At 41.0% G+C, this 15,058-nt stretch overlaps 1 protein-coding gene across 1 annotated transcript in view; it reads right to left on the reverse strand.

Annotated features, from left to right (window-relative positions):
• The window catches only part of NDST4 (N-deacetylase and N-sulfotransferase 4), an 86,996-nt gene that overhangs the window by 51,157 nt on the left and 20,781 nt on the right, over nucleotides 1–15,058 (reverse strand). Inside the window, exon 2 of the mRNA XM_009282622.1 lies at nucleotides 4,669–4,756. Within this exon, the coding sequence (XP_009280897.1) occupies nucleotides 4,669–4,756 (88 nt within the window). The remainder of the gene's footprint in view (nucleotides 1–4,668; nucleotides 4,757–15,058) is intronic.

The raw sequence follows: 15,058 nt of genomic DNA on the forward strand, positions 1-15,058 counted from the left end.
CGCCCCACCCCCCCCAACTCATAGCTACTTCATTATTAGCCTCGGTAAATTGAAATCTGATAAAGTGTGAAACAAGTTTGCAATAGTTTCAAAATACAGTTAGATGGAAAACATGAAGCTGTAGTGGCAAAGGGGTTCTAAATGTTGTTTGCTATGGTTCAGTATTCAATTTTTGCCAGATTTAATCTTGAAGTAAGAACAATAAAAACTCCTGTGTTAGTGAAGAGTATCTGCTTCAGGCAGAAGCAAGCATGTGTGGTTATAACAAAGAAAACCTTCCATTTGAGAAATGATACAATGCTGCTTCCACCATCTGCAGACATATGTCTGCAGTGCTTTTTCAAATTGGAAAGGCAAAGTTACACTTCGGTAACTTCACCTTCAAATTACTCAACAATATTCAGTTTATTAGCAGCCTTCCTTCTTGTTCCTTTACCATTTAAATGCTTTTATTTGACTTCAGTCAAAGAAATAATTGTCAAAATCAGTCTGCTGATGCAAACACAAATATCTTTTCTTCTTACAAGCCTTTCAATGTTTTGCAAAACTCATGGGAAGAAAATGCTCCATGGATGTCACTGTTTACTTTTGTGGCACGAGGCAGGAACGTACGGAGATGGCTGTTCGGTGCATGCACTTCAGCTCTTTATTTTTATTTTTCACTTCTGCAGTGGTTTTTGAAGAATGCTACTACACAAGGAGAGCATTACTTTGAAACTTCCTCCTGGTGTCACTGAATCACTTTACTCTCCTTTTTGCAGCACTCTGCAAGTTCTAAGTAAGTTGCTCCCGCTGATGGGAGTGCTGCTGGAAAAAGAAAACAGCCTTGTTTTCTAGGTGATTCCTTATTGAAAAGAAAGGACCGATGGCTGCTCTTCTGTGAACGTCTGCTCCTTCATGCAAAACTTCTGTGTACTGCATCTGTTGAATGACCGCGCTCTTGTTTTTTTGGGGTATGTGGTTCACTTGCAGTCACCCAGGCGCATGCAAAGGAAACGTGATTGCAGGAAGAAACTTTACAGAGGCTTTCAAAATAGGACAGAAGAGAAAGGGGTAGGAGTTTGTGAAGCCATTGAAGATCTCTTTGGTAACCCAAAGGTAGAAAACTGAAGGTAGGGATGAAGAGGAAAAAAGTGGATATTTGAAAAATATAAAGAACTACAATCATTCGACATAAGATTTAGGTTAAAGTATAATTTAGTGCCATATTAACATTTGAAGTAGAGTATGGTTCTTGAAATAATTTCATTATTAAAAACTGTATTTTAAAATCCTATTTTTTCCTGCTAATTTCTTTGAAAATTTAGATACAACTAATCAAACTTTGCACTTTTTTTTACCGTAACAAAAATCAAACAAGAGAAAGCATAACACTTTCCAGTTTAAACAAAACCAACCCCACCCTGTAATGGCAGAGCTGAAACAGAAAGGTTGGAAGTTTAACATTTGGTGGTGGTGTCGCTTTTGAGGATAGTTTTCTTTACAAGTCTTTAAAAAGAGTGTTGCTAGATTTTATAAATTCTTAAGTAGCATTATTTCCAAAAAATCTCATGCAAAGGTTTAATGGACCATTTGATGAGTGCTTACATTGCTTAAATATTTTTGCCCAATCCCTTATTCAGAGTATTGGAGGCAAAACAAGGGATTTTGAGGTTTTAATTTCTTGTACAATCAACATTCTTTATGTAACTTTCTATCTTCATTTTAATGTGAACTCAGAAAAACGCAGTAGACCTGCAATCAAGGAGGTGAACGTAGATCTGCTTTGAGATGCAGTGTGCATTTTACACAGGTAGGTTGTAATTGAAAGTTTGTTTGCATATAATAAATAAGCCCATATTTTAAAACTACAACCATAACTTAGAGGTCTCTTTTGAGCTCAAAACTGAAACTAAGTTTGAAGTTGCTACCAATAATCTTATAAATCTTAAATGCAAATCCTGAGAACATCTTAATTTCTATTGCCACAGCGTGAACAAGTAGAAAGTGTTTGCTAAAGCTGCATAACTAATAGGTCTACTCAGTTTTTTGCTAATAGCGTTACGTCTACAGTGCATAGTTTACCAGTGCCACAGAAGGGAATGGTGGTGGTGAGATGATGAGCAGTGAGACTGACGTGTCAGCTATTGTACTTGTGCGCAGGCATACCAACTAGAATTGGTTATTGGTAGTACAGATGTCAGCAACATCTTTTGATGAAAATGTATAACTGTTTAACCTGCCAAGACATTCCCACGCTCATCTCCCTCCTGTAGTTTTAAAATGATCCAAGTTTTGGAAAGGAGAGCAAAATCACACATTAAGGAAGTCAATAAGGCACAGCAGTTGCAGCGCACTAATAAAACCTGTTGAATATCTGATACTAAAAGCCTCTCTGGGTAAACAAGCCATGTTTACAGTAATTAAAGAATACCTTTCCATATTTTATTTATAACGAGTCAATAAAGTGTATATTGCATGGAGAATACTTTGAAACCTTTCCACTAAGCTGATATGACAAAACGCCGCCACCAACCTGTAAATTAAGTGTTCACTTAAAAACTCAGATGCATCGCTGAGTACAGGCAGCAGCAGGTCTCTTAATGGAGGGAATGACATGCTTCAGCTCATTAAGTAGTTCTGTGCTATTTTTGTAAGCCTTGAGAGCCTTAGGAGGACAGGCACACATGCACATTCTCCTATTTTCTCTCTCTACAGCAGTAGCAAATCTGAAATTGGTCAGCATTGTATCACCTGGGCAAGAAAACCTGTGACAGCAATATGGAGGCTGTTGGGATGAGCGAAGAAAAAACGTATTGGCAGGTCAGGGGTTTGATTTTGTAGAAAGGCTGCATGGTTTGTGCCAGCCACTGTTCAGTACGTCATAGTATTTATAATAAATGACCTCTTTCTCCACCTCCTCCCCTCCTTGAATTACCTTTCTCTGCAGTGGACACTGTAATGACTGATACCAGCTTTACTCTGTAGATGGCCACAACCGAGCAGCATCCTACTTTAGAGCTGCTCAGAGCCTTGGGCTATTTTTTTTTTTTCTTTTTATTTTGCTGTATTACGTGTGTGTCCAATTAATCTCCAGAAGGAATAACTACACAGGCAGGTCAAGATGAAGTGAGGAGAATACTCAAGTTCTGTCTCCGAAGTTGCTCTCTAATCACAGGTCTGCCACTGGCTTGTTATATGACTCCAGGCAAGTAATTCCATCTCTCTCTACCTCTCATTTTTCTCAGGCTCTCCAGCCTATATCTTTAGTCTGTAAGGTTTCCTGGGCAGCAGTTGCTTAGCATTATGTGCTTGAACAAGGGGAAAACAGCCTGGACTCTGAAAGCGACAGTGATACAAATACATAATTTCGGTTTCCTTCTCCCTACTCATCCCTCAAATGCTTCCTCGTCTCCCCTTCTCCCAGGGACCTCTGTACTCTCCTAACAGGTAGTGAAACGGAGACATAAGAACTGGGTAAGCTCATCTGTTTGGTGTTCAAATACCGGCAATGAAATGGGGAGTACTGCTATGCCTACGCCGAGAGGGGTGACCTGCCTTACTCCACAGCTACCTCATGGCCTGTGACAGCTGGGACTGCATCGTTCCTAGCTTTTAAACTTACCCTCCCATCCTCTTGCTGCTGTGATGCCTCCTCCTCTGCTCCAGATAAGCTTCTCGGCTTCCCTAGCATCACTCAGTGAGTGTCACTAAATGTGGCTGAATGGATTGACAGCTGAGGATTTTGGAGCTGGTCTTCAAAGGTGGGAAGGGTATAGGGTTTGGAAAGGAGAAGGACAGGAGGTGTCTCCTTTGAAGTGAGTCGCTGAATATGTCTTTTTTTGCCTTAGCAGTACTAGGGAGCACCATGGCTCAGCAAGCCTGAGTGGAGGTGCAGCAAAGTGTTAAGAAGGCAAAGGAGGAGGAAAAAAAGCAAAATGAAAAAAAAAAAGGGGGCATTGTGCCATAGAGAAATGGAGCAAAAGAGAGAAAGGAGTCAGGAGGAGGAGGAGGAGGAGGAGTTGTAAAAGCGCCTAATCTTCCACAGAAACACAGTGCAAGTGTGCAACTTGTTACTGCATAGAGTGTGTAAGGAGCAGGATTTCAATACAAATTTCTTTTCATCTTGTTTTCCTTTTATCCTGATGGTTGGACTCGATGATCTTAGCGGCCTTTTCCAACCTTAATGATTTTATGATTCTGTGATCCCTCCTGATTTGCAGACCACTGAGATAAATTACCTTTACAGTCATAACAAAATCTTGTGCATCCCATTCAAACACTTCTGCCTCTTCAAAGGTTATGAGACACAATTTTTCCAATCTTTTATATTTCATCATACCTATCATACTGGAAAAACCTTAGTATGTCTTCTGTGCTGTCCTGTCTTTTGTGGAACTATAGAGATCTTAGCAGCACCTTGCCTCCTTTATAACCCTAAGATTTACTACCACACATCTTTCAGAAAAGCACCAAGGGCATCTACATCCTCCTGAGAAGCTCATCTGTAGCGTACCTTTGCCCCTTTGGACACTGAATTAGACACTGGATACTAAAATGGTGGAGCATGTATTTCCCACGGCTCCACTGAGTCAATGTGTTATTTAAAAAGGGCATGTTTAAAGCTAGGTTTAAAATCCTGTCACCTATTTAACTGCAGCTACCTGAGAGCATGAAGTTCCTTCTTACCTGTGTGGTAAAATTTTCCTGAATATCCAAGGTTGAAGGTAAAATTTGCAACCTGAGTGCGCAGTAAATTTTGAGTCTCTAGTAAAGCCTGAAATAAATAAGAAATTAACATGCATTTAGAAAAATGAATATTAATTTTTGGAATGCCTCATTTTAAAAGTTGTGTCCAACTGAGGAGATACAAAAAAGAAGATCCTGTTAAAAGTTTCACATTTTATTTTGGGCTCATTCTTTTTTATAAGACTATTACAGCGAGCTTAATTTGTTCCATCAGAGTTTGATGGTGTAGCAATGCTAGTAATAGTACCTAAGTACCGAAGTAGGTGATGGTTCTGTAACTTGGACCAAGATACTATACATTGTTTGCAGTGATCTATGGCAGGGCTTGAATCCAGCCCTTTCAGAGGCAGCAATATACTAAATCACTAAGTCACCCATGCTTTGGGTTATTAAGGAAGCTTGATAAAATGTGCTTAAAACCCAGAGTAAAATTAGGAATACTACTTGCCATCCAGATGTGGAGGCACTGGGATTTACTTACCTGCAGAAACATTTTTTGATTGTGTCTGAATACCAAATTCAGGCTTAAGCGTGAATGAGCAAAACTCCAGTTTTGACCTATGGTGGAAGTAGTGTCCATGTCAGAAATTAAATCCCTGTTTATTTTTATTCTCTCCTCCAAGCAAAAGATAAGACCAATCTAAATGAAATGGAGGAAAAGGGTATTGCTTATCAAAGAAATAGGTGTAGTCTTGGTGGCCTATCCGTTTTTTCTTGGACGTATTTCCAACCGCTAGAGAAAGAGAAAAGACGGTTCAGCCTGTGTGAGCTATCTACATTTACTGTTAGTTGTCAGCTCTGCACTGCTTCTAAAGATAGTCCTTGCTGCACAGATATCTGTCCGCTTTCAATCACCGGCCCATGTAATTTGGACATGCTACATATGTGAGATGGATAGTGCATTTATCTCCCTATTGGTCTTGCCAATGTTGAATGGGTTATAAGCTCTATTTTCATCAATTTTCCGTGTCTCCATTATGTGGCCCTTGAGAACTTTTTCCATTATCTATTAATACCATTTCTATTGATCGAATGTTCATGTTCTTGCACAGTTCAAAGACAAAATGAATGCAGTGGTTTACACACAGTCCAAGTCCAGATAATGTTTCCTTTCATTTAAAAAAATTACATTTTGTGTGGTCATTAGTAATTTCACTTAACATTACAGGAAAATACTTTTACCTTTTTGCTGAACCCACCGGTCTAATTCAAACAACAACAACAACAACAAACTCTACTTGTGACCATAAAGCAAAAGTATCGCCAGTCCAGCGTAAACGATGAACCTGGGGTTTAAACAGCTGAAATGCAGACTGATGGCCTGTGCAATCCTAGTCCAGAGCGGAGCCGAACTAAGCAGGTCAGGTTTCTGTGGTCTCATGATTTATCACATTTCCTTTGCACTGCAATGGGTTGGGAGGTGCTGTCAGCTACTGTCAGCATTTGCTGTAGGACGTTACCTTCTTAAGTTACTGACTCCCTCCTAATTACGCAGATATTTGGGCACTGTGCATGTAGGAGCACAAGCCTCTTCTGAAGCATCATTTGCTAACAGCCGCCTTCTAAAGAGGCATCATTCGGGTGCCAGGCAGCTCGGGAGTGTGATACAAAAGATTGTCAGACAGTGTGCATCTGCCTTCATTTTTTAAATAGAAACATTTATTGGGCGTTAAGGAAGATGTAAAACAAAGATAGCGGTTCTCGGCTACAACAGTCACCAAGCAAATTCCTTTCCTTGCTAAAGGAAATAAAGTAATCTAATGGCAGTAAATCTTCTGCTTTAGCATTAAATATTAAGATAGCAGTATGGTTTCCAGCCTATCTTGCCAGACATTTAATAAGTTGATTATTTCAATCCCGTGACAATTTCACATGTGGGACTATATTTACATAATATATAACCACTAAATGTTCACTAAAATGTAAAACCTTAAAGATCAACACCACTGTTAGCTAGGACATTGAGGAAAATCCCCAGTTGGTAAAAACTGGCACTAAACTGACACCACTAAAGTCACAAGCATAGAATCTGAGTCGTTATATTTTAGAACATAATTTTCCAAGCTATCTAGAGCATTTTATATACGTTGAGAAAGACTGATGGGCTGAGCAAAATCAGTTCAATTTTCCTTTGAGGAAAGAACATCTAGAGAAATTATCATCACTTAAAATATAGTATAAGAAGGTACACGAAACAAACATCATTATATCCCTTCAGTTTTTCTCTCTGATTCCCCTCACGCTCACGTCTCAATAAGATGACAGAACTGCGGGAATAGGCAGAAGCCTTCCAGCCCAGTGAGGTCTCATTAAAAACAGAGAGAGGATTAAGATGTAAATCCTGTAACCTGCAGTGTGTCAAGCATTTTTCCCTGTCTAAAGGGCAAATCTGTCACTCAAACTGGATTTGGCTTGGTCCTAAAGACTTTTTTAATTGCAATTTCCATATATGCATATTAATTTATATAATATGCAGCTACACTTCATTTTCATGACCTCACCTAATTTTAATACTAAGAAGATATTGTCAGCTAAGTCAGTCCAAACTCATTTTGCCACTACTTGCCTGTTTGTAGAGGGGGGGTTAACGTCCTCCACATCCTTAATATAAAAAAACCAATCTCTGTTTAGGTGATTAGGGTCTGCCTTCCCTATTTTTAATAAATATATATTCAAACAAAATTGCTAATGACTCATACTGCCTTCACCGGTAATTTTGCACAGAAAATAATGAGAACTTTTGTCTCCTGTAGGTCCAGACCTTAACAGCATGCAGCATAGAAAAGTGCCGCAGCAGGAGAACAACTTTCTTCCATCACCCTTCTCGCACTCTCCCGAGTGAGTGAACGCCTGCTTGTTTGCTGTTTGGGAGGATAGCCGCAAACACCGCTGCTCGGGCAGTCCTCCGGCTCCTGGAGCGTGCAGGGTGGAGGAGCTGCACATCCCTGGCATCCAGTGCCAGAAACCTTTCTGGAACTTGCGCAGCCTTCGCGCGATGAGGAAGGTATTTATTTTATTCTGAAGGGTTTTGCAGGATGGGGAAGGGCTATTGAATTTTAACAGCTGGAAATCCTGCCCAACGCCAGGTGCTAACACAGCTATTCACACTCTGCCTGGTCCTGCCGTGCTGTCCCCAGCTCCCCTTGGCAACCCAGCTCCCCTGGGGACTCACCCGCCCCATCCCCAGCCCCATTGCGTGCTGACCTCAGGACTTCGCTGCCTTCCCTGAGGGGGGAACTGGTAGGGGCTGCCCACAACTTCAGCAGAAGGGAAATTCATACAGAGGAATGTGGATTTTAAAAAAAAGCATGACACATCTTATTTTGTAGAGAAGATTTTTCTCCTGGATATTTCGTCTGACCACAGTATTTAAGTGTGTTAAAGCAACAGCTGGAACTCACTGTTGTTTTATTTTTGGACAGTTAAATAGATCGTGCTAAAGAATTTTTGTTCTCCAAGGAAAGAACCACGGAGCACACCTGCACATGGACAAACAGGCATGTCTCAGTGCCAGGCTAAGCAAAGTGCGGGGTTTTTTTAAGGTAATCCAACCTGTTCTTTCAAATCCAAACCCTTAATTGCCTGGAATCTCTCAAAACTCATGGGTTTCATTTTATTAATTGATTCTTTGCTTTGTCAGTGAGGCTTCTCTCTGTGACATCCACAAGATACGGCTTCTTTTTTATATTGCATTTACATTCAGTAGTCTTTTACATTAATCCATATAATTATGTTTTGTAGATTTGAAGTTGCTGTGTCTTTATTCTTCATAATTGGTGCATCTATTAAGCAGAAGTGATATTTTCCTGCTATGTCCTTGTTAATTATAACTCTATTCTTAATTTACATAATAAACTTTTTGGGGCAATTTCTGCAGTAACATTTCATGCCTAATAGGAAGCAATTTGCTTTCCTTTATTAAGTACATTAAAACTTCATGCCCCAGACATCATTGACTGTAAACATTTGATTCTGCTCAAATTTAATGCACCAAGGCATTTTGCTCTGCCATATTAGGTTTATTTATGTGCTATGTTCTGGATTGTTAGCTGCTAATGAGACTTCGGCTCTTACTGCTCTAAGGCCTGAACACTAACCTCATTTTAATGAGTTCATTATTTGCTGCCTTCTGAGTGGAAGACAACAAATTTTCCTTTTAATTAAAGGTCAAAACACCTCTGGCTAAAGAAAGTGAAGAGGTTATCAAATCCTTAGAGAAGGTAAAAGAATGACTTTTTCTGATTTTGATGCCAAGCATGGGCAGGCCAGGCTGAGGTAGAAGGTGTTTCTCTGGGGACCAAAACTCCAAATCTAAGCTAAGTGATAACAACGCTAAAACGTGGTGCTAGTCTTCCCAAGACATTGTAGAAAAAACAACCCGAAAGTCAGCCAAAGTAATTAAAGAGGCTTTACTCCTAACTCAAAGGTCTGTGTGGATCAATACTACTGCTAAAGCATGAGCCCTTCTTTGCATGTGCAATGATTTATAGGGTGCAGAGGACAGATGCCAGATTAATTGAGCCAACAAAAACTAATCTCATGTTTCTTATCGGGGGAAGTAAGGCAAATGTGATCAATATTGGGGGCTCTTTGTAGTGAGACAGAGGTATATGCAACCATGTGTTTGTGTGTGTGCAAATGCACGTAAAGGGGATTGGCAATCCCTTTCTTTGAAAATACAGAGTGGAAACTTTAGTCAAACCAAAAAAGGATTCATTAAAGGAATTAATACACAGATCCTTGTCCTTTGTCTAGCGTTTTATACCTCGTCACCATCTTAAAGGCAGGCTAACAAACATCGGTTCATATACCTCTCATTTGGGAAGCTGCTCACATCACAGGTAATAGTGTTAGAGGCAGGAAGAGTATTTGGGAAAGAAGGGACCAGTGTCTGTGAGAACAGCTGGTGAAAACTTAAAATCTGGTTTTGCAGGAAAATCCTAACAGTTCGTGAAACATAGACATTGTTTAGCATGAAAACTGAAACTGTCAAAATGTCCTTTATACAGCTCTAAACGTTATTTCTGTAAAACTGCACCAAAATTCCTGACTCTTGCAGATGTTTCAGGGACCTTCCCAGAAGTTGCTGAACATGTCTGAGAGCATCAGGAGAAGCCTAGGAAGGACGCAAGATTTGCAGGACTCAACATTACCCCAGTGTGGAACAGGAAGCCCAACGTTTCATTTGGGGTCCTGGTCATACATGTGGCCTTCCAGAGGCAATATTGTGAATGTGAATTTTGGGAACCAGCAAAACCTCAGTATCTTGGAGGTTCCTGTCTCTGTGGCAGGGATCTCTACAGTCATGGTGCCCAGGGTCCCCAGCCTATCGGGCACCCCACTAGGTAGATCTGCCCAAGGAAACATGATCCCAAGTTTCTACACGAGGACTGCACAATGTGGAGGACAGATGAGAAAGGATCCAGTTCCTCATGTAGTTTGGAAGGAGATCAAGGGAAGGAGGGCAAGTTAGGTGTTTCTGCTTTTCAGTGTATCTATAATTTGCTGTCATCATGAATTATTTTATTTCCCAGCGTCATTCTAGGAAGTGCTTCTGGGGCGGGAGGATGTGCCAGCGTCTGGCATCCCAGGGCTACATGGCCAAGGTTACGTCGCCCCATCACCATCTGAGGGATATGACTGAGAATCTTGTCAAAAATGGGCTAACTTGCCATTACTCAAAGTCATCATTCATTTGGGAATGGATCCTAGTGCTGGGTAGTGATTCCACCGCTGCAGTTTTTTTCTTTCTTTTGTGTGTGTGTGCATAAAATATATATATGCTCACTATATATACACATTACTACGTATTTATATGTACTGTAGATATGAAATATGTGCAGATATATAAATGTAGATGTTCTTCACAGTCAATTGGCCTATATATGATGTTTATATACACTGCTTTGTAAATAGGATTTTTGCCTGGGACAGGTTACCCAGAGAGGCTGGGCAATCTCTGTCCTTTGGGATACGATATGATCTGATCTAACTTTGACGTTACCTCTGCTTTGAGCAGGGGCTTAGACTAGATCACCTCCAGAAACCTCTTCCAACCAAAATTACTTTAAGATTTGATGAAGATTTTCCCTGTAGTTTTCACTTCAAGACAGTTTTCTCAGGCTTCTATGGTACGTACTAGTTATTAATACCAAGAAGTCTTTCAATGCATTTATTCATTTTTGTTCCTAGCATCTGTCCTTAATGCTTTTGCAGTTATTTAGCCCTGAGGTTCATTCCCAAGCTGTTCTGTGCAGCAATTTGCTGGTGGTCTGTGGAAAGTTGGAGGACTACAAAGTAGTAGTTTTGCTCTTGATTTCCAGCTGAAAATTTGTAAAGAAAAAAAGCGAAGAATACTTTCAGCAGTGTTTCTTTCCACTGCAAGCAGCTGCTGTCAGGATGTGATTTTTGATTGCCTCTTCCCGCTCTTGCTCCCTCCCTGAAATCTATGCTAGGAAAAAAATCTGACAATGCCTCATGCGGTCTTGGCAATCTTCAAAGCCAATGCAATCTTCATAGGACTACCACGAAATAGCAACGATAGTAATAATCACAGTAACCATCATAAGGATGGGCGTGAAGTAGCTAGTCACTGTTGTTCTGATAGGAAAACTGAATTTAAAAAAAAAAAAAAAGTGATCTCTAGCCTGACATCACTGACAGGGTCACTGCAAGACCAGGACTCCAGATTCCTTAGTTTCACCTTTTGGTTTGGAGCAGAAATTTCTGCCATAAGGGGGACAATTGAATCAGCTTTATCTGCACTTCTTAAAATGCAACTCGGTGAGGAATTTATAAACCCAGTGAAGCTGAGTCATTGATTTCTGTGTGGTGAGGATTTCAGCCCACTTCACATGCTTATAACAGAATTTTAATAGAAAATTCTTTAATACTATAGTGTAGCTTTCGGTTTGGAGCACAAATTTCTGCCATAAGGGGGACAATTGAATCAGCTTTATCTGCACTTCTTAAAATGCAACTCGGTGAGGAATTTATAAACCCAGTGAAGCTGAGTCATTGATTTCTGTGTGGTGAGGATTTCAGCCCACTTCACATGCTTATAACAGAATTTTAATAGAAAATTCTTTAATACTATAGTGTAGGAATTCTAAGGAATTCACATTATTGACTTACTGGCTAGATTTTGAATGGAGTTTAGGGGTTAAAGTTAGTCAGATCCTTAATGGGATTTTGAAATCACTTGTGCTATTTACCCTATACCAAAACTGATTTGAATAGCTGTTAACCAGGCCCCGGATCAATGGGCAACTGTCAACCCTCACAGATTTGCATTCCCTCTTAAGACACTTTTCACCCAGTGCATTATACAAATGGTGTAATTCCCAGAGCTGGCTGCAGACCACTCACCACGCCCAGGCAGGCAAGCAGGGCTTCAGCCATTGCCCTCTCTTCCTGAGATACGGGACTTTGCTTCTTTTTGTATTTATTTCTGTGAAGTACTATGCTAATCTATAGTGCCATATAAATAATTAATAGGAAGGTCTCTGATGGTGCTGAACACAGCCAGCTCTGTCTGCAGATCTATTTTTTATTATAGAGCTATTACTTGAGTCTGTTCAGCATTTCCCTTGAGTAGCTGTCTTAGTGTGAGGTCTGAGAGGATATGTGGGTTTATTTGAAGCAAGAAAAAAGTCATGTTTTGCACTCATATGTAATATGTTTACTGCAAACAGAAGAATTTATTTTTCCTTTACGAATGAAATACCCAATTTATCAGATCTACTTCTGCTGCTATTTCGTAACTCTGTCCTAAAGTCAGAAAACTGTCAGGAGTCTAATTGCATTTAATTCAGTACAGAGGAATGCATTTATTCCAGTAAAGGTTCAGCTACTTTCAGCTGAATGAGATGAATGGGGTGATATTACACCAAATTTACTAGCTACTCATGACTAACTGGCTAATAACATCACTTGAGAACTCAGAAGGTGGCTTTTGGTTAAGGATTATAGGACAGATGATGGAACGACAGTGACGGATACCCCGGCAGTGAAAGCGCCTTGACCAACCGCATACGTGTGGGTGCATGTATCTAAATAGCCGTGGCAATTATTCAGTCTCTCTTCTTGGAAAAAGGAATTCATAGCCAACCATCTTGTACCTGTTAGAAGATCTAGCAACAAAAAGCTCAAATGAAGAGCAAGGGGACACTCTAACAGGGAAAAAGTATAAATTAAAAATAAAGAGCATTAATGAGAAGCAAGGTTTATTTTAACCAGGACCACATAGAGGAGTCAATGGAATTGCTTCCAATTCTCCAGCAGTATCTGGCTGGGGAAGATCAAAGGCATTAGGCCCGGCAGTGAGCAGCCACGGGACCTGCTGCTGGTACCGTCGGAGCAGGGTATGGCTGCAGCGGTTACCTGCTAGCAGTGATTGCTGCTCTGTGTCAGCGTTATCTGCTGAAAAGATTTACGGCCTATTTGGGAAGTCACTGAGGGTCTTTAATATAAATCACTACTGATTCTGAAGGATTTTTTAGGAATACTAACCAAATCTGCTGACAAATCCTGGAAGGGGAAAAACCAGCACGTGCCCAAGCTGAGAACGAGTGGTGATTCCCTGTGGCTGTGGGGGGGAGAGAGCCTGCTGGCACTAGCCCCGCTGCTGACCAAGGTCCCTCCCTGCAGGTTGCATGCAGCAGGGACAGGAACTGGTGGCACTTTCAGCAGGGCAGTGAAGGGGCTTAGAGCTTATTTCTTATCAATTCTGATTTTTCAAAAGCTTAAGCATTTTCAGCAAAAGAAATCTCTCGAAGAAAGGCTATTCAGGCTTGGGAATCAGGAGGAGGTAATCTGCCAGCTGTAGGTGAAGGATTTTTGGTCCATTTTTTTAAAACAAACAACATGATCAGGAATAGTCTTATTAGTCTTAGTCTAATTTAAATAGCACTCTCATCTTCTCCCAGGCCACCTGCCCACTCAACGGAAAACTGTGGTATTTTGCTCTCTGAATGAGATTACAAGCCAGGTACAGTGTCCTTGCAAGGGCATGGCCCCTTCTTCCTCGTTTGTAATGTGACAGCAATATCAACATTAGCAAAGTCGCAACTAACCGTTTATCATTTGAGCCAGAATTTAACGGCTGTAGTAATAGCTCAGCTTTCTGGGAAAGAAATGAAGAATCTACGTGATGTCCATCAACCTTTCCTCCTCCTGTTGTTGCAGACCATGCTGGAAAATATGCTGAAATGTGAGATTTCCCCACTGTCTCTCTCTTTTAATCTGTTCAGCTGCAATGGTTTGGTTGCCTCCAAGCAGAGTCAGTAAAGGCAGCCCTTCATTAAGAGATGTTTGTCTGAAAAACAGGTCGGGTCTGCAACTTTCTCTGCTGGGCATAAGGGTCTGGTTGTCTTGTGCCTGGATCTACCTCTGAACTGGGGTCCCATACTCTCCCACCTCAGACTTTGAGTTCATGGCAGATCTCAGCAGCAGGATGCTGCCCCGTTGCTATGCTGGTTTCTCCTGCCCATAGCCTGCACCCAACGCAGGCTTGGAATGACAGTTTGGAGAAGGAGCTGATCCGTGCTTCCCCCGGCGTGGAGGCAGCCAGCCCCGCTGCGTGGTGTGCTGTGAGAGCCTTTCCCCTGCCAAGACGAATGTCCCAACCCTTCACGGAGATGAAGGCTGTTTCTCTTTGCAGTCTGATAATTTTGCTGGCTGCTGCCTGGGGAGCACCGAGTACAGCCTTATGCTGTTTTCTGCTGTTTTCTACTCCTTCCAGAGGCCGTGTGGTCTCTAAAGAGCAAAAAGTCCCAGCTCCCATGCTGCCTACAACTTCGGTTTTGCTTGGCCAGTACAACAGCCACACAGAGGAAAGAAGAGATGCTTCTTGCACCTTGCCCTGTATCCACGTCTGCACAAGGCAGGTGGGGTTTGTCTGTCTGTAATTCTGTTGGAGTGCTAGCATGAGAGGCCAGAAAGGCAGAGGTAGAACCATCATCTAGCTCTGATCAATCACAAAAAAAAACCCCTAAAATAAGTCTTGAATGGGAAAACCATCTTGAGGCTTTAAAGGGACAACGTCAAGATTTAAAATTCATGTTCAGCAATTGTGATCCTGTATTGCAAACTGTACTGGTGTCAGTCATTGTGCTGCATGTCACTAACAGCAAAACACAGAGACTGGTATTTACAATTCCTCTCAAGTAATGTTTAGGCTGTGCCAAAAAAAGATCAAAGTCTCCCCTTCTTTGGCACAACACAAATACAGAGTAAAGGACTAGTAACATCAACAACTGCATTTTCTTTTAGTTGTATATGCTATCTTTCTTTCTTTTGTTTCTTGGTTGTTCAGAATTGCTTCTTTAAG

This window comes from Aptenodytes forsteri, unplaced genomic scaffold (genome assembly GCF_000699145.1).
Source record: "Aptenodytes forsteri isolate BGI_AS27 unplaced genomic scaffold, ASM69914v1 Scaffold326, whole genome shotgun sequence".
In the NCBI taxonomy this organism is placed as follows: Eukaryota; Metazoa; Chordata; class Aves; order Sphenisciformes; family Spheniscidae; genus Aptenodytes; species Aptenodytes forsteri.